Source organism: Anolis sagrei, chromosome 1 (genome assembly GCF_037176765.1).
Source record: "Anolis sagrei isolate rAnoSag1 chromosome 1, rAnoSag1.mat, whole genome shotgun sequence".
NCBI lineage: Eukaryota > Metazoa > Chordata > Lepidosauria > Squamata > Dactyloidae > Anolis > Anolis sagrei.
Genome location: NC_090021.1, coordinates 264,350,389 through 264,375,819, shown reverse-complemented (window position 1 = coordinate 264,375,819; position 25,431 = coordinate 264,350,389). Strand labels below are relative to the sequence as shown.

Sequence of the window (25,431 nt, the reverse complement as noted above, 5' to 3'; positions counted from 1 at the left end):
TTGGGCTTCACTTAATTGGTGAACTCATGGCATGATGGCATGGCATTGCCTAGTATACACTCATGAGGAAAAAGAGCAAATTTCTGAGATGGGATTTTGTAATCCAGGGCTACCAAAAGGAAAGGGATGACTCAATTCAATCATAGAGTTCTGAAATGCAGTCAGTGTATGATGTTGGCACTGCTGTGTTTTGCTCCTTGTTTTCTTTTATGACAAGCTATATTATTGTTGTTGTTATAGTATTTATTTATATTCAGTTTTATCTCACCTGAAGGAGACTCATAGCAGCTTGACATAAAAGCATTAGCATACAATTTAAAATATACAAATATGCAAACATTAAAACAGAATTAAATAGAAACAGTATTAAAATTCACAATTAAAAACTATTTAAACATAAAGTTAAAAACCACAGAAGTGATATTGGAAACCTTCTTCTTTAAAAGCCTGTCTGAATAAGAAGGTTGTAGCCTGTCACCGAAAGGACAGTAGGAAGAGGGGTGTAATAAGAATGAGAATCCAACAAATAAAACAGGGCGAAGAGGAGAGTAGGATAGTGGTGGTGTGGCTGAGCTCTTTATCATATTTAAAATATATTTGTGTTTATGTGAGGTTTGAGAGAGATAGGCTTGTATGAGACACTTGTCTGGGGGAGGCTTGAAAGAAACTTTGTATTAAAGAGGTTTGGCCTTTAAAATGATTTGTATGAGAATCTTTAATGTGTGTAACCCAATACTATAAACTGAATCCTTTTCCAGATGATCTTCAGCCATCTTCTTGAGGTAAATCTTCACTTCAGAAACTTGACACAAGTATTTGTTATAAGAAATTGAACAAAGAAATATTTATTTAAGGATTCTTGGGCACACAAAGCTTAGTGTTACACAGTAGTTTCTTCTCAGTATTCCTTAGTTAAGGTTACAATTAACTTTTATTATCATGAACACTTGAAATGGTTGCTATATAGCTTCCAGAATGGTTTATCTTCTTGCCAATCTGACTTTAATAACTTGCTTTACTTTAAAATGGTATTCTTTCTCAGAGTACACTTTTATTCTCAGTTGCACTGACTGGCACTTAGGCACAGTTTTGCCTTTTATTTACTTCAGCTCTCCCACTGAAGGCACAAAATATTTCTGGGAATTCCTTTCCCCTAGCTCACAAACTAGTTTCTAGTTCAAACTGGTTCAATTAACACTCTGAATATCAAGGCTGAAGACTTAAACACCTTGGTCTAGCTCTAACCTAGCTAGAAACAAGCTCCCATTGGCTCAGCTGGCCAAAGACTAGCTAACATTTTAAAATGTCTGCTCTCCTCCTGTTGGCAGTTAGCTCCACCCCCTTGGCTCCTGAGCTCTGCTGAAATAGATACATTTCTACTGCAAACTCTGTTACTATGGCAATGCATCAACAAACAGCTGCACCTTAATCTGGCCTGCGTTTGCAATATACAAACCTTAATAAAACGTTTTTAAAACCCATACTATAATTAGATATTTCATTACAGGGGGCATTCTGGTTTCCCTGAATAGGTAGTTCCAGAGTTGAGGGGTAACCATTGAGACAGAAGGCCTGTTCTCTCATTCCTACCGGTCAAGCTTTAGATGGAGGTGGGACTGAGAGAAGGGCCTCTCCTGATGATCTCAGAACCTGGGCAAGTTTGTACAAGAGGATGTGGTCAGTCAAATAGCCTGGACCTGCATGTGGTTGCTATGAATATGAGATTTTAAAAAACCATAAAGAATACTAAAATAACAGTCTTTGGTTGCTGTTGCTTTTTGTGTTGTAACTTTGACATTGCAAGATGGATGGATGGCATCCTTGAAGTGACTGGACTGACCTTGAAGGAGCTGGGGGTGGTGACGGCCGACAGGGAGCTCTGGCGTGGGCTGGTCCATGAGGTCACAAAGAGTCGGAGACGACTGAACGAATGAACAACAACAACAACTTTGACATTGACTTGGCTACAGAGAAACTAGGAATGTTGTAAACTTGACACTATGTTTCCTTTGATTAGGCTACCTCTTTTGAGCAACCCTCCTCCCAAATTACAATCATCGGTTGAACTGAATATATTAATAAATAAAATCTATTTATTACATTCAGATAGAAATCCCATAGTTAGTCTGTATCCTGGGCCCCCTTTATTTTTCAAACATTATATTGCAAGAGCTAAAGTCGGAGTGTGCAAAACGGGGCTGAAACTGATGGATCTCAAAGTAGGCTTTATAAGGCTTGTGTGTAGTGCTGTGGTGTAACATGAGTACTTTCTAGGCAGTATATGGTACATATTTATAGATGTCACGACAATGTTTCTCCCATTTCCACAGTTTCCCAATGTCTTGAGCTCTCAGCCCAAGCACAAACTCTAAATGATGTGACATCCCTTCCAAATCAGCATTGGTGCATGCTTCCAACCCCTGCTGCATAGTCTTGAAATACTTTTCTTGTGGTCTTACAGTTCTGCACTTGTTCTTGCAGAAAATTGACATTTTTCTCTTAGAAATAAGTACTGAGATGGTGTGGTATGGTGGTTAAAGGATGTGTCTTGTACTTTGGGGGGGGGGGGGGAGAGTCCAAGCTCCCACTGAGCCATGAAATGTACTGGGTGACCCTGATCTAAGTTGCTATTTTTGGCTTGGCTCACCTCACAGGTGGAGAGTAATGTATGTTGTTATTAATTCATTGAAGGAAAGTGGGATACAAATGGGAGAAATACATGAATAAAAAGAGGAATTGTTCTTTGGGTCATTTTGATGAAAGATGGGATATGAATAAAGAGATGGATGAGTTGGTGAAATTTCTTAGACTTTTTGAGAGGCAAAGCTAAAAGTAGAAGCCAGAATTAGTCCAGTTTTTCTGCTATTGTCCTAGAGCCAAATGGAATACTAGTCACATTGCTTTTTTCCCTGTGGCAGGGTGTCTCTCAAAATCCATTCATTCTTCCACATGCTAACACAATTTGAAATTATAATGCATTGAAACTAAATCTATACAGAAGAGTGAAAACCATAATATAATGCCTAAAAGAACACTGAAAGACACTTAATATTACTTCAATGTGGGGCAAGGATATCGTACATTTATTTAAAATCTTTTCATATGCATCCTAAGGGAAATAAATGAAAATACAGAAAATTGCTATTTAAAGGTGTAAGTTTGAGATTGGTGGAGGGGAAATGTGTCAAAATAGTTTGAAGTGTGATATTGTTTAGTTTTCTTTTCTTATTGTGATTAAAAGAATACAACTTTTTGATTATGGTTGTTAACCATACAGGTGTGAGAAAGCCAGGAATTAGGTTTGTAACACATAGTGTTATTGAGAACAACATTTGTCTATGAAAAGCTCACAGGTTAGCTGTACAAATGACTCAATCTGGGGGAATTTTTTTCCTGACTTTAATAATAGGTCAACTAACAGGGTATCTTGGTAGGACTACATCTACTGAGAGAAGAGAATCTAAGCCAATTTTCCCCTTGTTCAAGCCAATCATGTAACTAATGACTTGCAAGCATGTAACATTGAAATGCGTATCACTGTGGCAATGGAATGGATATCTCCGGAACCAGGAACATCAATGATATTGAGAGTCTTTAAGAACTGAAGGCCAGTCAATCTGAGCATAGTTTTGTTCTCTGTTCACATTGCATTTATATATCTTTGCTTGAGGCACCAGTACTATTCCCATCAAAACCAAGATCAAACAGAAAAACCTCTTTCCTCTTCTTGTTTGGCATGAACTATAAATATGCTGACAGGAACTATGTCACCGCTGGCACAACATGATGAAGGAATATCTGTGGATCACTAACTCTGTATAAGGACTCTGGAAATAAATGCAGTCTTCTTGGAAGCCCTTGGGTGCAAGAAATCATGTAATTGGTAGCAACGTGACCTAGATAGCATATAATACCCAGAAATCTAGAGGTCAGTTAAGTTACAGAGTTCATGGACATATATCTAGCATGGTGTATGGAATATATCCTTCTCAAATGACTTTAAAACAGTTTAGTGTACCATTCTTGTCCAAAAAGAGGTTTCTTGTGCTATTTTAGATACCTCTCAAAGAACTGGAAAAGAAATATTATTTTAAATACTCTTTAAAAACAGATATTTATGTATTATGTATGTATTATGTATTGTTCATGGCTGGAATCACTGGGTTGTTGTAGGACAAGAGGGATCCTTTCACTCCTGCAGGAATCTACCGTATACCATGCAGCTGTGGACAAGTCTACGTAGGGACCACCAAACGTAGCGCCCAAACACGAATCAAGGAACATGAAAGGCACTGCAGACTACTTCAACCAGAGAAATCAGCCATAGCAGAGCACCTGATGAACCAGCCTAGACACAGCATATTATTTGAGAACACAGAAATGCTGGACCACTCGAATAACCACCATGTCAGACTACACAGAGAAGCCACTGAAATCTACAAGCATGTGGACAATTTCAACAGAAAGGAGGAAACCATGAAATGTACTAAATCTGCCTACCAGTATAAAAAAAACCTCTAAAATTACAACAGCAAAACAACAGAGAGGGGACAATCTGGGACAGCTAATCACCTCTCAACAAAAAATTGCTCCAGGCACTAACAAGCCACACCAAACAACACCCAGGCCATCAAATGCTAATCAAGGTGGTCAGTTGAAACATTCACACCTAGCTCCAGCAGACAAGAGTCCTTTGCCCCACCCTGGTCATTCCACAGATATAGCAACCCCTTTTTCTAGTTCCAACAGACCTCACTACCTCTGAGGATGCTTGCCATAGATGCAGGCAAAACATCAGGAGAGAATGCCTCTAGAACATGGCCATATAACCCCAAAAAACCCTACAACAACCCAGATATTTATGTATTTGTGAAGAGGCTTGGCCTGGTGAAGTTGCCTCTGCGTGGACAAGAATACAATTTTTTCCCCCTTAAAACTAGCTATGGACCTCATCACATGGGACAACTGAAGTGTCTTAGGATGCTCCTGCTCCTGTTCGCTCATGGAGCCCCATGCCACCCATCAAATAACATATGGCGACTTCTGGTGGGGCTCCATGAGCAAACCGACGTAGCAGCATAGTGGGGTGCCAACACTGCCAACATGGAGGCCACCCTGTTTTCATAAGGAACAATGGGACTTTGGCACATTGCCGATGCTTCCCCACGTGGGATGGGAAAGCATCAGCTGGCAGCCTGGGAGCCGGAATTGCTTCGCTGCCACTTCACTGTAAAATTTATTAGCATGATGAATGTAAGATAAGGGGTTAAATATGTGAAATTTAGGTTTTCATTTGGTTGCCAAAAGCCAACAATTGGAAAAAAAATCTATAAGCTTATGTAACAAAAGCAGCATATTTTTATAGAAAGGTTACTTTGTTTGCTTTTGTCCCAACGATCCTCTCAACTCCTCGAGAAGAAAGATCTTCTTCTCAGGCTTATCGGGGATAAGCCTGAGATGGGAATCCAAGGCAGAAACAATGTAACATTCCTAGTGCTGCTCATCATGGCCTGTGTTGGCTAGGGCTGTTGGAGGATTTAATGCATCTGATCCACTTCTTCAATACTTCCTATAAGCTTTGCAGGCATACCTTAATACAAATGTTCTGTCACTGATCTACTGAATGTCACAGCCATGAGTAATTCTGTTAATGAATTGAGTTCAATATCTGTTATGTGCTTGCTGTTATTTCAGGTCACTAAGTAGACAAGTTTGTCAGGGTGAGTGGTGAAAGGCTTCAAAAAATAGTTTTTTGTAATGAATTTATTATTATGGTCAGATAAAATGAGAGCAATTAACACTGACTGCTACTAAAAGCAAAATGACCACATCATATTTACAATAGTATATCTATATTTACTTAAATGATGATTTTACTCGACAGTATAAGTTATATGCACTTACAACTACTATTTTATTTTATTTTTAATTTTTTTTAGCCAAATGCATCTATGGAGGAAAAGTTTTAGCAGAAGGTCAGAAGATTGTAACAAAAAACTGCAGAGAATGTCGGGTAAGTTTCTTCAAATTTCTTCAAAAAAACTTCTATAGTGTCAATATGTGCATAATTACTTGAGCATAAGCCCATTATACTCAGTGGGATTTGCTTCCAAAATGACACGCATGGGATTCTGTTATAAATGTGTTAACTACTTCATTACTGAAGGACATGTGTGCAAATCCTGTCCTCAACATTCCTGCACATCTCCAATCATTTTAGATTTCGCCATATTAATTGTCTGTTAGGGGAAAATCTGGTTAAATGTAGTGATTAGAGATCTGGATAGGAGACCTTTGGTTCAAGAGCCGTATAAAACAAATGTGTGATGAAGAAATTTGCCTGTCGAAGTTATAAAAATAACATTATTTAATTTTATGCATGCATATATTGTCAAATTATATTGTATATGTAGAGATTTCTGTATAACTAGTTGTATTAAGACATTGTGGATCATATTAATGTAATGTATATATGTGCATTTGGTCCTCATGCCTATTCATGGTAATTGCCATCAGCTTCTAACTTTGAAAAGATGTATTTGACTAGCTCATAATTCCAGACTACTTTTGAAAGTATAAGTCACCATTCTGTCACATATGACTTCATTTCTACCTTACATTCTAATTAGACTTCTCTTGAGGCAATTGTTGTTAGGCCCTTGGGTAAAAATATGTTCAGAACACTTGTATTTCCTATATAGATGTCATCAAGAGCACAGCAATGCTTCTCGATTTAGAATTTGAATCAGATAAATTAAACCATTTTTCCTGTCTTTAAGAAAATATTTGGTTTAACTGAGATGCTGTTTCAGCTTTTCACACTATGTTAAGTTCATTATTTGCATGAAAAAAAATCGGGTGCATTTATATTCAAACTTCAGATAGGCTAATCTGTAAACTAAACTTTAAATATGTAATTGCTTTGTCTCTGTCCTAAGATAATAATACACTGGAGGACAAATCCATCTATAGAAGTTTACTTTTGACTGACTGTTGTATGAGTTCATGACCATAATAAGCAGAATGAAAAGAAAAGAACAATGAGCAGAGCAGGATGAATTGTTACGAAAATAGGCAAGTGCTTGGTTGCAGATATTTTGGGGAAACAGCTTGCGGATAAGAATAAAGGATACATTTTAGCTATTTACTGGCTGTCCTTGTGACAGCCTGATCTAGAGGGTTGGTGCACCAAAGGAAATATATGACGTATTCCCTCTGTCCCCATTTTCAGTTCTTCAGAAAAGAAGTTTATTAATTTTCTAGTGCTACTATAAACTATACCACCAAACCATGAAGACAATGAAAAAAACCTCATTATTCCTTGCCACTTGGTTGGAATAAGGTGAAATTTTGAATGTTATTTATTTATCGTGTCAGGCAACCGAACAGTTGTATTACGTTTTTGACAGAACAAACAAACAAACACACAAAAGACACAGAGTTTGCAAGCTTGGTAGTTGATTAAATGTCCTTTGACCAGTATCTGGCCACTTGGAGTGCTTCTGGTGTTGCTGCAAGAAGGTCCTCCATTGTGCATGTAGCAGGGCTCAGGTTGCATTGCAGCAGGTGGTCTGTAGTTTGCTCTTCTCCACACTCGCATGTTGTGGATTCCACATTGTAGCCCCATTTCTGAAGGTTGGCTCTGCATCTCGTGGTGCCAGAGTGCAGTCTGTTCAGCGCCTTCCAAGTTGTCCAGTTTTCTTTGTGCCCAGGGGGGAGTCTCTCATTGGGTATCAGCCATTGATTGAGGTTCTGGGTTTGAGCCTGCCACTTTTGGACTCTCGCTTGCTGAGGTGTTCCATCTCTGTAGATCTTAGAAAACTATTTCTTGATTTAAGTCATTGATGTGCTGGCTGATGCCCAAACAAGGGATGAGCTGGAGATGTCTCTACCTTGGTCCTTTCACTATTGGCTGCTACTTCCCGGAGGATTTCAGGTGGTGCAATACCGGCTAAGCAGTGTAATTTCTCCAGTGGTGTAGGGCGCAGACATGTCTCATTAAGAGCCACATCCACTGTTTTAGTGTGGTGAGATGTGTTCCACACTGGGTATGCATACTCAGCAGCAGAGTAGCATAGCACAAGGGCGGATGTCTTCACTGTGTCTGGTTGTGATCCTCAGGTTTTAAATGTGCAGTAATAACATATCATCTTAGATTCAAACTGACTGTCAAAACACAAGGTCAGACTTTGATTGTATTGAATTACATCTGAGTACTTTGTGTACTTGTTGTAGCACAGGCGTACTTTGTACTTAAAATGATTTAGCCATGGGCCCTAGGTGATGACCTGGCCTTCCTAAGACTATGCTGGGAGATGGTTTAAGTCCTTGGGAACTCATCTGGCAGGCAAACTGGACCAAGATGGCTGTGTAGTTGAGTTTTTGCATGAATTATGAATCAGAGGTTTACTAAATGACCAAGAATTAAGAAATATTAGGACAACTATTGTTATTGAGCCCACGCAGAAATAACCATCGCTTGCAGCAAATTAATTTGGGAGTAAGCACTACTAAACACATGGAGGGTGCTTCTAAGTACACATTCTGGTAACAATCTTTATTTTTCAGAATATTTGAATGGTAATGAATGGGGAAAGTAATTAGTTTTCCTCTGTAAGTACTTTCGAGTCAGCAAAATTAATAGAACATGTACTAAGGCTGCGCTTTCCATTAACTTAAAAATATTTTGACACACTGTTTATTCCAATTGTCTTATAAGCTACTTTGCATTGTTGATAATGGTACTTTGTACATTCTTCCATGTGCCACAACCCTTGCTGCTCTGTTGGTACAACTACCATTAGGATGTTGCATTGATATTTCCCTTGGCCCCACACATCTTTCCCATGAAAAAATGGGTGTCTTCTGTATAAACTGAAGAAAGTAAGGATAACGAAGACTACTTAAGATAAACTAATTCTCAACTAAGGATTCTGGAACAGCTCTGCAAGCCTTATGCATTCCATATTAACAATGCAGTTTTGAAATGACTTGACTGATCCCAGAGTATATTTTAAATATCGGATGACAAAGTACTTATAGCAGATAGAGCATTTTCATAATTTTGGAATAAGTTGATTATTGCGTTTTGTAAGGAGACATTCCTAGAGAACTATTCTATTGGGGTTTTTTTTAAAAAAAAACAAACTTTTTTTCATTCACAGTTTTAAACTTTTACAGGGATTTTGGAAGGATATATGAAAAGATAGCTGTAGCAATCATTAGTTTGGTTTAAAAGTTTGGAACACTGTTCCACCATTTTTCACATAAAAAGAACACTTTTGCTATGTGATTTAAATGTGTCTGTATTTCAGTATATAAGCATGAAATCCAATAGGGATTTAGTTTTAAATTGCCACATTTTAAGTATATTTGACTTATACTGTAAAGCACTGTGGCTTGGCTCATCCTGTAATGCAATTTGCATGCATTCCTGTAGGCCAGTGGTTCCCAACCTGTGGTCCATGGACCACCAGTGGTCTGCAAGAACTAAAATATGGTCCATTGCAATGAGAGTGACTGGTCTTGTGAAACCCTCTTATAGTGCCGAGGCAATGGGGATGTGGGGAGGAGAGAGGCTGACTGCCCACAAAAGGTGCAACAACAAGCCTCCTGACTGCTGCTTCTCCTCCTCTTCACTCTTCCTGAGCAGAGCTATTCAATGTGGCACCTGGAAGCAGGGGCGCCTTGGTGTCTTCATTTTTAGGCCTGTTCCTGGGGTTATTTGGGATGCTGATTCAGAAAATTGCATTGGTTAGACCACATCAGCTCTAGATTACTTAATATGGTTTTCTGTGGGTGATCAGATGGCAACTACTAGATGTCATATGTTCTGTATCAGAAACTAGAACTGATGTGGTCTATCCAATACAATTTTCTAAATCAGCACACCAAATAAGCAAACCAAATCTAAAGTTGACCAAAAACTGATTTGTAACCCTTTTAGTACTAATGTTGGAGAGTAATCACTGGTCAAAGTGATCCCTAATCAAAGTGGTCCCTGGTCAAATAAAGGTTGGGAACCACTGCTGTAAACTGTTGTTTTTTCTGTATACCTGTTTTTACCTATAGTCTCTTAGTGATATTTGGATCAAATAAAGTCATGCAGAAATTCAAAATTACTGTCATCATCATCATGAGCAAACCCAGAAACAAAAAGCAGGGGAGGGTGGAGAATGGAAAACTTTGTTTCTAGCTCATGATTCAATAATAGATTAACCTTGAATTTGAGAACAATGCATATTCTTTCAACCTGTAGAATTTGCCAAGTTGATTAAATTAGTATTTGATGTCGTGTGTCTACCCTTCTGCCTGTCATTTTAATGCAATTGTTGTAAATATCATTGTTGCTGTAGACTTGGAAACAATGTGACTCCCCTGTCACTTTTCTTTCCACCAGTGTCACTCTAAACTATTTTTTATTTCCAGAATGGAATATTAATAAAAGTAACAGAGACTTGTCCTCCGTTGAACTGCTCGGAAAAAGATTACATTCTTCCAGAGAATCAGTGCTGCAGTGTATGTAGAGGTAAGTAGGAAAGCAATAATTGTACTTACGTGGCTAGATTTGAATGTATAAGATGTTACTTTGGCTGTATATGTCTAAATGGAATTTGTCACCTATGTAATGTTATTACCCATAATATGTCAAAATTGGATGTACCCTCACAGAGAGATCATTTGGTTTAGAATAATAAAATATGTATAATATCATGTATTTAAATCCAAAAACATTTATTATTGCCCCTTAAATTCCCAGTGATTTGCGGATAGCAGTCTTATTATAACAAAATAATAGCAGTGTGTATGTAGCATGCCATAAATAAATCACTTTTAAAGGAAAACAGTTAATTTCTAGAAGAACTATATTTTAACCTAATGCTGAAAGGAATGAGATTTTGCCAAAACAGCAAAATGTCTAGAAACTCTTGTCAGAAAATATGTTCTGTTGTTACTAATTGTCTAATGTACTTTTCTGATAAAGTTGAGAAACCTAGAGGAAAGCCATAGAAAGTAACTAAAGCATATATATATATGAAAAAGGGTAGTCTTTCAAATATATAGTCCCTAAAAATCTTTGATCTTATGAGGGCAAAAAGTGGACTGAGAACCAAATGATGACCTGTACAGAATAAGGAAAAACGGATATACTCTGCATTTAATGTCTATCAGGAAACAGATGGCAATATTTTAAAGCATTTTATCTTGGATCTGAAAAACACATAAAACTCCAAATACCACTCTTGGCAACATATAAGTACAGTTACATGTTATTTATGTTCAGTTATTAATAGTGAGTGGAATTCATGTTTGCAGTTATGAATGTGTAACCTAGAGTTACGCATTTGTGACTGATTCATATTTTTTTGCACTTTATTAATTTTCAAGTAATACATTGTTGTGACTGATTCGTACTCACAACTCCTACATGTTCAATAATGTAGGGAAGACATATGGATCATAAAAGTTTCCCAGGTCTGGATTACCTGGTATCAGCTTCTGCAAGTGAGGAACAGCTATTCTCCTGTCGAACGGGATGCAGCAGACTAATGTTTCCATGTATGCTTCTGTAAACCACAATGTTTTTAAATAGTTTTTAAAACTATTGTATTGCACCTTTTAAACTTGCCTAATGTCGCATGTGAGCTGCCTTGAGTCCGAACAAAGAGAAACCCGAGGTAATAATAATAATAACAATAACAATAATAAACAATTGCTGGTATGAGGAAGAATTACAATAGGAATCCTGGTTCTGATAGATATCACTCATAGGAAAGAAGTGGAAATGTCACTCTTTTATGCCCCAGTCAAAAAGAAAACAGACTCCCATTTCTTGCAGTGGTTGCTGTTCAATAAGACCAGATTGGTGGCAGTGTCAGGCCAGGAGATCCTGCTTAGTGAAGTAATACAGTACTAGCATTGGCTATAATTAAATCGCTAATGTAGAATCTCAGCCAGAGTTTCTTGAAGAAGAGTTTAATTGAGTTCTAATCATATGAATAGAATATTAAACATGTTTAAAATTGTAAATACAATCCAAATGGTGCAGCAGCCAAGTGATGATGGGGTAGGTCATGAGCAATGCTTAAAGCTACAACCACCAGAATGCTCTTAATTTGTGCTTTACTCCTATGAGTCCCAATCAGTTTTTCCTGTTCACCAGTGCATTCCCTGTCATCCAGCTGCTTGCTATTCCCAAATACCCCTTAAAGGCAAAGCTTCTCTGTTTCCCTGCACATCTATGTGGGTACATAAGTAATGATGTATAATCATCATGAGCAAATGAATTCACAGGTAATGACAGTTCTAGTTAAATAATTCTTTTTGTTTAAGATGCATTAATCAAAACACTACTAAGAAGTGGAACAATTTCTTGATTGCAGTTTAATCATTTTTGTGTGTGTGACTTGTCATCCATGGTTCAATTTAATGCCATATTATGGGTGATGATTATGTTACTGGAAGGGACAGATGTGATAGTTCATTTTCTTTTTCTGGATGTCCTAATGTTCACAAAACCATTTTATGGGGCTGCTATTCATTTCCACAAACACCCGGCCAGTCCTGACATATAGTGAATGACCTTTTGGCATGGGAAGTGGATAACCTTTTATGTGAGAACGAATGACTAATTGGATTTGACCAAGCTTTTTTGAATTTCCCATTTTTTTACTCACTGTATACTGAACTCGATAGGGCAGGCAATTTAAAATTTCCCATGTGAGGGTGAAATGCATGTCTTTATAGTGCAGTCTTAAACATGTTCACTCAGAAGTATACTATGTTGATTTCAATAGCATTCCCAGTTAGATTGACATAGAATTCTAACCCCAAGCTACAATCCAATACTCACTAACCTGGAAATCACCCTGTTGAATGCTATGGGACTTTTGCATACATTTTTTGTGTATAAATATTTGTGAGAACGGAGGAACAGTATAGTGGTGTTGTATTAGAACTGCAGCTCTCTTATTACATTTACAACTTATATAAAAGTGGTTTATGATTTATTTTACTGGCAGCTTCAGGAGGCACTTCAATTACCATATTTCTCATTTCTTACCTAGCCTTCAAGACTGGATTTCAGACATTTCTGTGTATAAAGTAGAAGGAGTTCAGTTTATTCAGATGCAAAATCAAACATTTCTCAAGCATTGCTACCAGACTTTGAACTATTTTTAGAATTTAGTTGTGTTAGATTCCAGCTAGCTGTTGGGAAACATGAATGTAAAAGGTATTCTACGTGTATTTTTTTAAATAACAGGGACATCATATTTATAAAGCTGTTTTCACCTCACATTTTTGTACCAAGGAGCAAGGCTTGAGCTGAAAATACATGTGTGTTGTATCACTTTTGAATTGTGTAAATACATAAAATCTATTCATCAGAAAATATATTGAAAAATGTATGAAAGGATCACTGGGTTAAAGTGAGTTTTTCGGGCTGTATGGCCATGTTCTAATAGCATTCTCTCATAACATTTCACCTGCATCTGTGACTGCCATCTTCAGAGATACTGTTGGCAGTGAAGTAAGTGCAGTATATATATATATATATCTGTGGAATGTCCAGGGTGGAAGAAAGAACCCCTGTCTGTTTAAAGCAAGTGTTGATGTTGCAATTGGCAAGTGTGGATGTTGCAATTGACAAGCTTGAATTAGCATTTGACTAGCGATGAAGTTTTCAAAGTCAATAAGTGAGGGTATCTGATAAAGGTAGCCTGGCCTTTGTTGCCTGGTGGCATCCTCTGTTTTGGAGTGTTAACTGGCCCTTGATTGCTTGTTGTCTGGAGTTCTCGTGTTTCTGAGTGGTGTTCATTATTTACTGTTTTTAACACATTTGATTAATTAACTAATTATCTATATAACTTCAACAAGAATATAATTAAGCAAGCATTTTCCATGAATTTTCACATTGTTCATTTAAAGGAAATAATGCATCTTCCTTGATATAACTCTACTATATTTTTTTACAAAATGTGTTGCAACTTTTAAAATTTGCACAGCACATGTCTACATGAAAATAAATGTCTATGAATTTGGTGACCTTTTATCTCAGATGAGCATATGTAGGATTGCAGACAGAATTTGTTGCTGTACAGAATGCACATATGTATTGGGAATTTTTTATTTTTGCTGTGTTGCTGTTTCAAAGAATTTGTTGTCTCACTGTTGACTCAACAGTGAGTTTAATAGTTTTATCAAAATCCTGTAAGCATCTCAACACAATTTTGTATTTTGCTCAAGTTAAAAAGCTAAAGAAAGCATCTTTTTCTAAGCGCTTCTAGAGTAAGTTATTCATAGCAGTACTTCTAAGGCTGTCTGACCACCTGGCAATTATCCATCCTCTCCCAACCCACCCCAGTGTATCAGAGACCAACATTACATTTGTGTTCATTGGGTTCAATTGTTTCTTCTTGTCTCATACCAGGGACCAGCAGCCAATGGCTTAGAGGCTGCTGTAACAAGGATCAGCATTCAAACTAGGCAGGGGGGACAAGCAATCCCACCGCTGCCACCAATGTAAAGGAGGTCAACGAACACTTGGGCAGGAGGGGCAGACAAATCCCACCCTCTGCCCACCAGTTTAAATGGTTAACGTTCAGCTGGACACTACGTTAACGGGGATGAATGACTGTGACAAAGGGGGAAAGACTCTCTTATCCCCACCTCAGTGCTATTATTAAGTGACCAACTGAACTAACGATGATAATGACCGATGTAATTGGTAGATTCGCCGCCACCACCTCAATATATGTCTGAGGAAAACATAAGTGTGAATGTGGAATTGGTAAAGTTTGGTCAAGCCCTTGGTTCTTCTTTAACAACTGCTTCTTTTGCTGACTGGACTGAAATTAAGTTGACTTTAGGCTTGCTGAGATCTATTGAGTTTCACAGACCGAGGCAGACACCAGTTTAAAGATGAAATAAGTAACAGGTTTATTAAAACTTGATGAACAAAGGAACTCTTAATAAGAGTGGTACAAAAGCGTAATGTGGTTACTTGAGGCTTAGCTGTTTAGACAAGCAGTCTTTCTTTAAGACTATAACTTTTGTTCCCTGTGAGTTCCTTGTCTCACACTGTTCACTACACTGACACAGTGTGCCCTTGAGAACAGCCCACTGACTGCCTCACAGAGCAAAATAGGCTTTCCTTCACTGACCCTTCTTTGTACAGTGAACCAGGAACCTTTGCCTTCCCTATGCTCTAACTACAAGGTTCACTTCAAAAGTTCTCCTTGTCTAAATTCCTCTCAGCTCCCTCTTCCTAAAATACTTCTTCACTCTACGATGTTTAAAGCTCTTCTCCTCTGCTTGTCAAATAAGACAGCCTTTTTCTCCCCCCTCTCAAAGCTAACTCCTCCTCTGACTGCTCTAGCCAATCAGGAGTCGGCTGACTCCTCCCTCTTGCCTCTTAGCTCTCCTGCCTATCTCTGAACATGTCAGCTACTGACTTTCCAGGCTTCGGCCTTCCTGGCAAAAGGTTAGATTCATGACAGCTGCGCTGGTCCAAAGACCCCTAATCTCAATAGCACTGCTATATATAATACCCTGGAATAGGACTCCCGCATGATAATTACTGCTCTGTCAGAGACAGTGATAGGCAATTTGTGGGGTTCATGATCCTGCTGGACTAGTAATGACATTGGCCCTTACCCACCCCAGGTCTAAGGTGTATCTACTCCTTAGAGAAGCTATCTACTCAAATACTTTTGATATTTTTTTCTAATTTGCAACAGGAATTGGAACAAATGTTACATGTTAATCAAAAGCATACTTACCTAATACATTAATAGGATCATGATGGTAGAAATTTGGATTTATAGTGATTGAGCAAATTGCTATGCAATATTTGTTAATGGAGATTGGATTCTCCAATGCCCCTGGGAAGAAAAATCAACTTGTTTTAGCCCGTACTTTAAAAGAGACTTCTGTGGTGCCTTGGGATAGGATTCAGCAACTTGGACAGCATTTGTAAAATGCAAAATAAAACATGATCTTTAATCACTAGCTTCTGCTGATAATGGGTTGGGTCACACACACACATGTTCTCATTATTCTGTATTTGAATAAATCAGAAAGGACTTAGTGGGGAAGAAGACTGTTTACGTATGAGAGTTATATCCATTTTAGACATATCTATGTTTGCTTGGAACTTACTCCTGTCTTTAGGGTGGCCTCCGAAGAAACTATGAACAGTAGATATAGAGATAAATTATTTGAATGCTGGAGAACTTTCACCTATACCTATATGGATCCAGAGAATTGCACTATTCTTCACTGACGTGAAATGAGCTTGTCTATGGATCTGCTGAAGCATAGAATTTGATTACTGTTATAATTAGCTTAAAATGATTAATGGGTCATTGCACAGTCAAATAACTTAAAGCAAAGCTTAATCTAGTGGAAGCAGTTGTAATAAAGACATAAGGATGTTTTCATCAAAGGAAAGCCAAGTGTAGAAAAAATGCAGTACCAACCTTGATAAAACTCGTAGATCACTCAGCTGTGATGTCTAAAGAAGAAATAGAGGTTATAGGTCTGTCAAGAGATCTGGAATACATGCTCTCCGCTACACACATCATGAAAGCCGGTAATTGTATTTCAAATATTTTGAGCTTTGTTGTTAGGTTATTTCACACATTTATAACCTCAATCCGGGAAGACATTGTTTTGATATATTTGTTGAATTTTTTGTTGTTCTACTTCATGCTCATTTGCCTTGTCATCCGTGTTGGATGGAAATTAAAAGGCAGTGATGTAAAGATTTTTCCCTGTTCTTCAGTACAAACTTACTATGTACAAAACTTGCATTAAGTAAATCTTTCTATTCCAAATTAGTTATATGGAAGTTTTTAGGAAGTATGACATAATCTAATGAAACGAAGTGAAAAAGTGAGGAATAGAGAAATTTTTTAGCACGTTTAATATTAAATAATCTGTCTTAGTGTGAACTTTCACAGGTATCAGTCCACTTTTCTAGGTGCCCTGAGAGAGTAATATTATAGCAACAGGTTTTCTAGCATAGTTACCCAGTTACAGGAGCAGGATATGATCTAGCAGAATAAAGAAAGATGCAAAGTATGACCCTAAAAATAAAACTTCAAAGACAGTTGCAAGATAATACAGGCCTTTCAAGTGGTTAGTAGTGGCCAATTAGTAGAGGTATGAGAAAGCAGTAAGTCTGTTTATTAAATTCAATTCCCTTAGGGGCAATGCCTTCCGTGGGGACATTCTTTTGGTTATATGTGCAGTTACGACAACATCTATGTTAATGTTACTATTTCAACATGCAAGTATTAATATATGTAGTGTGCCATGAAATTATTATTTCGGTTCATACCTCTTCTAATGGATTGGAGATTGCTTCTCTTTTAAAATTTTCCCCCTTTCTCTTTGAGAACTGCTATTTGTAGTACCATATTGTATGTCCAAAAAGGTTGAAATGTTCTACAATTCTTTTCTTTTCTTCGGATATTGCTATTTCTGATGTCATAATTCTGACCATATATTTTCTTGTGTAGATGAATATACAATGTCAAATGTTGACTACAGAGTGGTAATGTAGGATTGCATGTATCCCTTTGGAGAATAAGTAAATGCATCTGTGATATTCCATCATGTACTATTAGGGCCTTTTAAGGTTGCTGCCAGAATAGAAATGAAAACAAAATTGACAGCTAGGTATGTGAAAAAGCCTTGCCCCTGTCTGTTATGCTGTAAGTGAGTAGTTATTAATGTATGCCTATAAGACAGTAAGGGCTTCCACCAAGACCATTTCTAGATAGGGCTCTATTATTCTCCAGAACTGGTTGCTAAGTTTTGATTATGCAACACCCCCCCCCTTTTTTTTTGGTGTCTTGGATTTTAGACCTGTTCCTGGGGTTTTTTGAAGCACTGATTCAAAAAGTGCATTGGATAGACTGCACAAGCACTAGTTTCTTAGTTATGGTTCTGATTTTTTGCTGCCAAGCAGATGAAAACTGGTATACAGCATAAGGTGTGTATATCAAAAAGTAGTGTTGATAGGGGAAATCTGGTGCCATCTTTGGAATCAGCAGGTCAGATATATATACCCAGAAACAAGGCTAATATTTGAAGCACCAAAATGTGTGCTGGCCAGTGTTATGCAATTGAGTAGTATCATGTGGGCACTGTAGATGACAACTAATAGTGTTCTGTAATTTTCTGGTTTTGGTCCACTTTGTAATAGAGCATTTCTGGCTCTGTCTTGCTTTGTTTTATGTCATTATATAATTTTATTGTGTTTTGTTTGATTTATTGATGTTAGGTTCTAATGTTGTATTCATATGAGGGCTTATGTGGGATTGTTATGTTAGTATTTGTTTGGTTTAGGGAGGCATTGCATGTTTGCCTTTTTATATGTTGGAATCTGCCCTGAGTCTGCCTGGGAGATAGGGTGGAATATAAATAAAGTTATTAATGTTGATGTTGTCATTTTGTTTATTTGTTTCTACTCCCTTAGGTGGGTATTATAATTTGAGAGATTCCTGCTGCAAGTGTATAACTTTTATGTTTGTTTTGAAGGTTTCCATGAGGGTCCAAACTTTTTAAGCCGATAGCCAGCTCATGGTCCCTCAGCCTGTTAGGATGCCAGATTATAGTTTGAAAAAAAGAGGAATGATTTTTGTGCACACTGCATGTCTTATTCGTAGTGCAAATAAACTCATGAAAAAAGAATGCAATATCTAAAACGTAGAGCAGTTTTAACCAGTGTAAACATACCAGTTTTTGGACATGCCTGGTTTAGCCAGATGCAGATGGATAAGGCTACTTGCCTGTATGTAATATGTTTGATTTTTCCTTTATTGGTTGGACTCTAGATCCATATAAGTATATGTAGCCCCAATATGGTATTTAGAAGTAAAGTTGCAGTCCATGAAAGTGAACTTGTGGTGTGGATTACTCAAGAATCAGTTTCATGGCATGGTGGAAGTGGTTGAAATCCTGGTGGAACTTCTCAAGTGACTCTTTTCATAGAATTATAGGGGTGAACAGGACATCTTGGGCCATTGAGTCTATTATCTGACCCTCAGATTGTGGGTCAGATAATAAAGATGTTATCTGTTAAACTCAGGAACAAGAGAAGCTTCTGAGTGCATTTCCTGGGGAGGTTTTGTTCCAGGTCAATTAGAAAGATGTTTGTCATGTAGGCACTCAGAGCAGTGCAGTTGATTTGAGAATAACTGCTATATCACAAAATAAAAGGCAGTTTAAGTAAGCTCAAAATGACCATGTTGAATTACTTTGTAAGATGATGGTGTACAGGAATTCTCACATCCACAATGGCTAGATTGGCCACAGTTTTATCCTTTACATTGCTTGGAGTATTGGTGGCATTAAATCCATATATCCATGTGCCCTGACAGTGAATTTGAGAAATGGATCTTCTGGATAAATTAATGTGTGTAACTTTAATAAAAGGAGCCTAATCAGGGCTCATGAGGTCTGTGCATTTCACGTTGGTTTTGTACATTAGTGGGGCATTCTTGGACTAATTTGTATGGCTCTTTCTAATTTGAATCAGAAGTGCTCATTATCCACTTTTCTGACAAATATGTACTGTTTGATTATAGGTAGCATCTAACTGAGATTACTTGATAAATTATTGTAGTCTGGACATGATGGTGAAAACTTTCTATGTAGGAATCAAATTCCACATTCCAATATTTAGGTAGAATGCAAATAGAGTTCTTCATGTTGGGAAACATCTATATGAGTTGATACCATGGCATACAATTGGCATGTTGTAGGAAATGATGTCATGCTTGTGAATCATTGTCCTGGATAATGACATATTTCTTAAGTCATAGACAGCAGAATAAAGCCTCCAGGTTTGGAGTGGCAGAAAGTGAAGTCTCATGAAAAGTGACTTCTTGGACTGACTCAGCATGTGGCTGGGTAAATTATCTATGATAAAATAGATTATTTAGTCTTACAGGTACTGCTAGAACACATTCTCTGCCTTCTGATATCTACTTTTTATGCTGTAAAAGGCTAATACGGCTATATTCTAACAGAAATAAATGGAGAATTTTGAGAGATCCCATAAGAATGTTCATGTTGCTTCAGTTTTTATAGATTTTTTAAAAAAGAGTTTCTTCTGTCATAAGTCTTAGTCCAGCTAAAAGTGCTCTGGGTCAGTCGAAAGGCAGATCAGGGAAGAGGGATCCAGCCTGTGCTGAATGGGGTTACACTCCCCCTGAACACAGGTTCGCAATTCGGATGCCTTCCTAGAATCAGTGTTAAACTTGGAAGCCCAGGTATTGGCCGTGGCCAAGAGGGGCTTTGCACAATTAAAACTTGTGTGCCAAGTGCACCTATTCCTTGAGAAACTGGATCTAGCCAAAGGTGGTACATGCCTTAGTTACATCTCATCTGGATTACTGTAACACACTCTATGCAAGGCTGCCTCTGAAAAATGCTTGGAAACTTCAGCTGGTCCAAAGAGCTGCAGCCAGGTTGCCAACTGGGGCTGGCTACAGGTAGGCAACCCTGTTGTTGCAGTAGCTCCACTGGCTGCCAGTTTGTTTCTGAGCACAATTCAAAGTGCTCGTTATGACCTTTAAAGCCCTAGACAACTCAGATCCAAGCTATCTGGCTGTGTCTCCTTGTATAAACCTGCCCAGGACTTGTGTTTTTCAGGAGAGGTCCTTCTCTTGGTCCCACTTCCACCTCAAGCTCAGTTAGTGGGGACGAGAGAGAGGGCCTTCTCATTGGTCACCCTGTGGCTTTGGAACTTCCTGCCCAAAGAAACCAGAATGGCTCTCTCCCTGTTGTCCTTCCTTCAACAGGATAATTTTTTTTTACTCAGGCAGGCTTTTTAAGAAGAAGGTTTTAAATATCAAGTCAGGGGGTACCGTGATTTTTAACTTTGAATATGTTTTTGAACTATGAATTTTTAAATGCTGTTTATGTTTAATTCTGTTTTAATGTTTGTATACTTGTAGATTTTGAATTGTATTGAAATGCTTGCAATGTAGGCCACTTTGAGTCTCCTTGTGGAAAGAAAAAGTTGGGTATAAATAAACATAAACACAATGACCACAGCAATAGTATCTTTCAGTGAAAATAATGTAATAGGTTAGTCCTGACTGTCTTAAGTACTGTTTCAAATGAAATATGCTCATGTCTAACTTTAGTTGGGTTAGAGCACTAGAGCTATCGTGTGCTAAGTCAAGGGGTCGGGGGGAAGAAAACAACAGGAATCAGATTGTAAACTGGAATAATGATAATGCTGGTTGTTTTCTTATATATCTATATTATATTTCTTTCTAGTTACTACTACCAGTATTGTCATTATTCCAGTTTACAACCTGGTTCCTGTTCTGTCTGTCTCTCTGTGTGATTTCATTTATACAAAGTTTTGAAAGTATTAGGAATCTAGATTAAATCAAGTAGTATCCAAACACAGTAATTTAGTCCTAGTTTTAAAATGTTGTGAAGTTAATGAAAGAGTACTGCTATTATTCATGTAGTGGCATAAGTGCAGATTAGCTATAGAAAAAGGAAAGCTCTTGCTTCAAAGATTTTATACTCCATTTTTTTACACCAGAAGAAGCACATTGGAACTGTATGCAGATTACTTAGGTTCTTCCCTCCACAATTCACTACAGTCTTTGCCCTCCTATACTAAACACATGCACAATGCTCCAAATTTATTAAAGCCAGCCATTTCATGATTTAACATCAGCTTATCCTTTTCTCATCCTATTCTCTCTCCTTTATGTTTTTTTCCATCTTAAATACTTTATCTGTCTGTATATATGCCTACACACTAATTTATTTACTTACAGTATTTATATTCTGCCCTTCTCACCCCGCAGAGGACTCAGGGTGAATTACAATGTACATATAAATGGCAAACATTCATTGCCATAGATACACAACATATATAGATAGACAGTCAGAGACTATTTAACATTCCAACTTTTTCTGGCCACCAGGGGAGCTGTCGCTTCACCATCCATCTGCGACACTGACAAAGTACTTCCTCATTCCCCGCATGCTTTTGCTGGAGATTTTTTTATGGCCTCGTAAATTAGTTAACTTAGCCTCCCCACATAAGTGGTACCTAATTTTCCTACTTGACAGATGTAACCACACACAATTGGCTGGAAGTTCACTCCAACCCGGGCTGGCTTCGAACTCATGACCTTTCAGTCAGTAGTGATCTTAATGCAGCTGACTCCCAGCCAGCTGCACCACAGTCCCAATGCAAGACCTTTATGTAATGGTGGGACTGTGTGCTTCAGTGAGGCAAGAGACTATGCTGACAATAAGAATGCTTCTGCTAGGGTCTCCTGAGTCCACTAGACTTTTGTAGAGGAGCCAGATCAAATGTTATTGGATAGCAGGTGTAGTAGTGCACAAAGGATCTCTTAGAGATAATGGCAGTGACTTGGAGGGCTGTCATTCATTGGGTCAGCATGACAGTAGTTAAAACAACAGCATATGCCTAGCAGATTACCATCCTACTCTCCACATAAAACTAATGATTGGGGGAGGGGGCACCCAGTTTCTGGTTTACATTAAGGAGAAGAGTGAAAGAAATCCTTTCCATAACGGAAAAGGATGAAAGACAGAAATAACACCCCAAATCATTGTAAAACTGCCTGTGATATATACCACAGACAATTTTAAAATGATTTGGAGTGTTATTTTCAAAATGACTTAAAGGTAACTAAAGTTGAAATACACTGCCAGAATGCCTTTTATTTCTCAGTGTTTTGATGTCATCTAGGATTTTGATAAGCTATTGCCATTAATATATTATTTGAGAAACTTATATGCATCCATCATTATTTCTTTTTTAGCCTCACTTAGATCAAATGTGAACCAAATATGGGAGGTAAAAATAAGGTTGTTGGAATGTACTTATTTCAGCCAGTAAAATCAAGCAAATAATGATTTCAGTTGACCATCCTTTATAAATTCCTCAGTGATCGTATTTTTTCAAAGGTTAAATAAAGGAATGGAAGCATAGGGTTGGAATTTGGAAGATTAATAGTCTGTACCATTCAAGAGAATTGTATAGAAGAAAAAGTAGAAATTGTTTCTTTGCTCGAGAAAGAACAACACACGCCCCTCACTCCTCACTCCATCATCCAAATCAAGGTGTATTACATCCGAAGCCAGTAATTTTTATTTATAAGATGTAAAATTCCACAAGCACCTTGGCAATAAAATCACAATAATTGCAAAGTGAAGAACAATAATTTCCTAGCATTTCAAATCATACAAAATTCACTGTGTGAGACCTTACTATATGTAACAGTAGAATCGATAGTTTTGTCTGCCACAGACTGCGTGGATGCTGAAAGTAGGAGATAAAAGTTGAACAGATGTCAGAATGAAGTATCTAATTTGTGCTGTTCTACTTGGGTTGGGTTCATTATGATGAATGGAACACTCAAAACTGAATAAATAACAACTTCATGTAAACTTGTCTAAATATTTAAGTGCTGAGATATGTTATGATTGTTTTCTAATAGTACAACTGAGAAGATGATGTATTACTGGATGCTGGATAATATGGGACAATAATTAAAAGGTTTTTTTTCATATCGGGAGTGCAAGTCGCTTCTGGTGTGAGAGAATTGGCCATCTGTAAGGACATTGCCCAGGGCACACCTGGATGTTTTGATGTTTTGCCATCATGTCCCTAGTGGCGTAGGGGGTTAAACCCTTGTGCCAGCAGGTCAGCGGTTCAGATCCGGGAAGAGTGGGTTGACCTCCCTCTACCAGCTCCATTATTAAAATTGAAGCTGCATTATTGTTATGAGATGAATAGCTCTTTCAGGGGAAAATGTTGACATTCAAATTAATATTAGTACAAATTTAGGATTCCTTGGTATGTATAAATGTCTTTTGTAAATGGTTTTTTAAAGAAAGTCCAGTTTCTTACTGATTTTATTCTGATGTCATGTATTTCACTTTCCAGGTCACAATTTTTGTGCGCAAGGGCATGCATGTGGTGAAAATGCAGAATGCAGAAACTGGAATACCCGAGCCACTTGTGAATGCAAAAGTGGTTATGTCTCTGTCCAAGGGGATTCTGCCTATTGTGAAGGTAAATAATGTGTTCCACAAAGTGACTGGATTGTAATCTAGTGAGAAATGGTCTATTAAAGCAAAGGCAGAGTACAGCATTTCATTATGAAGTTCAACCTTCATGTGCAGCACAAATGCTAATATCCTCATTTGATTTTAGTTGTAGAAAGTTCAGATGACCCAGACAGATGGAAATTTCATTTGGGCAGTTCCCAAGTGGCTGTCTTATTTCTTGGCATGTTAAAATAAACTGTCATCTTCTTGGCTATAATTGTGTATGCAATATAGATTTTAGTAATGGTGGTGCTTAGTCTGACAAACAGGCATGATATGCTGGATTTTAATTATCTATGTGAACAGACACAACACTGATAATTGTTGACAATGGTATCATTGATATTTATGACTGCAAAGGGCACTTTGGGAAATGTGAAGGTCTACAAAAGCTGATACTGTCCCCATAGCACCTTGGTGAAAAACCTGTTTCAGATTCAAGTGCTGATATGGATCCTCACTGAAAAAATAATTCTGCCTTTATCATCCAAAGCTCGATGGATTTCATATTGATGAATTTGTGATTTCTGGTTGATTATGGAACTCCCTTTTCCTGACTTACCTTGAAAAGTTGGATAATCTTAATTCAGATTAAGTGAACGTTTGTATGAGTCTTTGTGCTGGGCATCTGTAGAGTTACTATCAATCATACTCCTTTTTCATTGAAGAATAAAGCCTGCCTTTATACTCAATTAAACAATTTTACTTATCTTTGGCTTCACTGTAATATTGTTGAGTGCCTTAAATGGCTCTTTGAGTTGTGTTGTTGGTAAGAGGATGGAAAGCCCTCACATTCTTCCTGGTGAGGCTTTTATCCTGTAATTGTCCTTTCACATTTACAGAATGTTATCACATGGTTATGCTCCTTTTGTATCTCTTCTATGTTTTCCAACTGCTTTTTCTAGCCTTTAAATCAGAAAATATGTGTTGAGGAAAAGATGGAAGTGCCTGTTGATTGTTTGTACTAAGAGCTCTCCTGGGTGACAATACATCATGTTTACACAAGTTGAGTGCAGTTAATTAGAATGGCTTTATTTCTGTTGTCTCTGACTTTTGTTTGGCTGAGGCAAATGCCTGGGAAAGAAAAGTGTTCTCTTCCATGGGGAATCTTTGCTCACCATGTGATTGGTAAAACAGAACAATTCTGAATCTTTTAGCTTGCAACTTAAAAGCAACAGTTGACTTTCCCCTAATGGCTTCCAATCTTTGGTGTTGTGACATTCAAAGGCTTGCATTCATCTAATGTCTTGCAAATGATGTTTATCTGCTTCTATTTGGGAGGGAAAGAAGGCAATGTAGAAG

General features: G+C 37.7%; 1 protein-coding gene across 2 annotated transcripts in view; it reads left to right on the top strand.

The window, feature by feature from the left end:
- The window catches only part of NELL1 (neural EGFL like 1), a 604,942-nt gene that overhangs the window by 183,139 nt on the left and 396,372 nt on the right, over nucleotides 1–25,431 (top strand). For both annotated transcript variants that reach the window (XM_060765757.2, XM_060765749.2), the window contains exons 10-12: nucleotides 5,940–6,013; nucleotides 10,429–10,528; nucleotides 23,966–24,094. In XM_060765757.2, coding sequence (XP_060621740.1) covers nucleotides 5,940–6,013; nucleotides 10,429–10,528; nucleotides 23,966–24,094 — 303 coding nt within the window. The remainder of the gene's footprint in view (nucleotides 1–5,939; nucleotides 6,014–10,428; nucleotides 10,529–23,965; nucleotides 24,095–25,431) is intronic.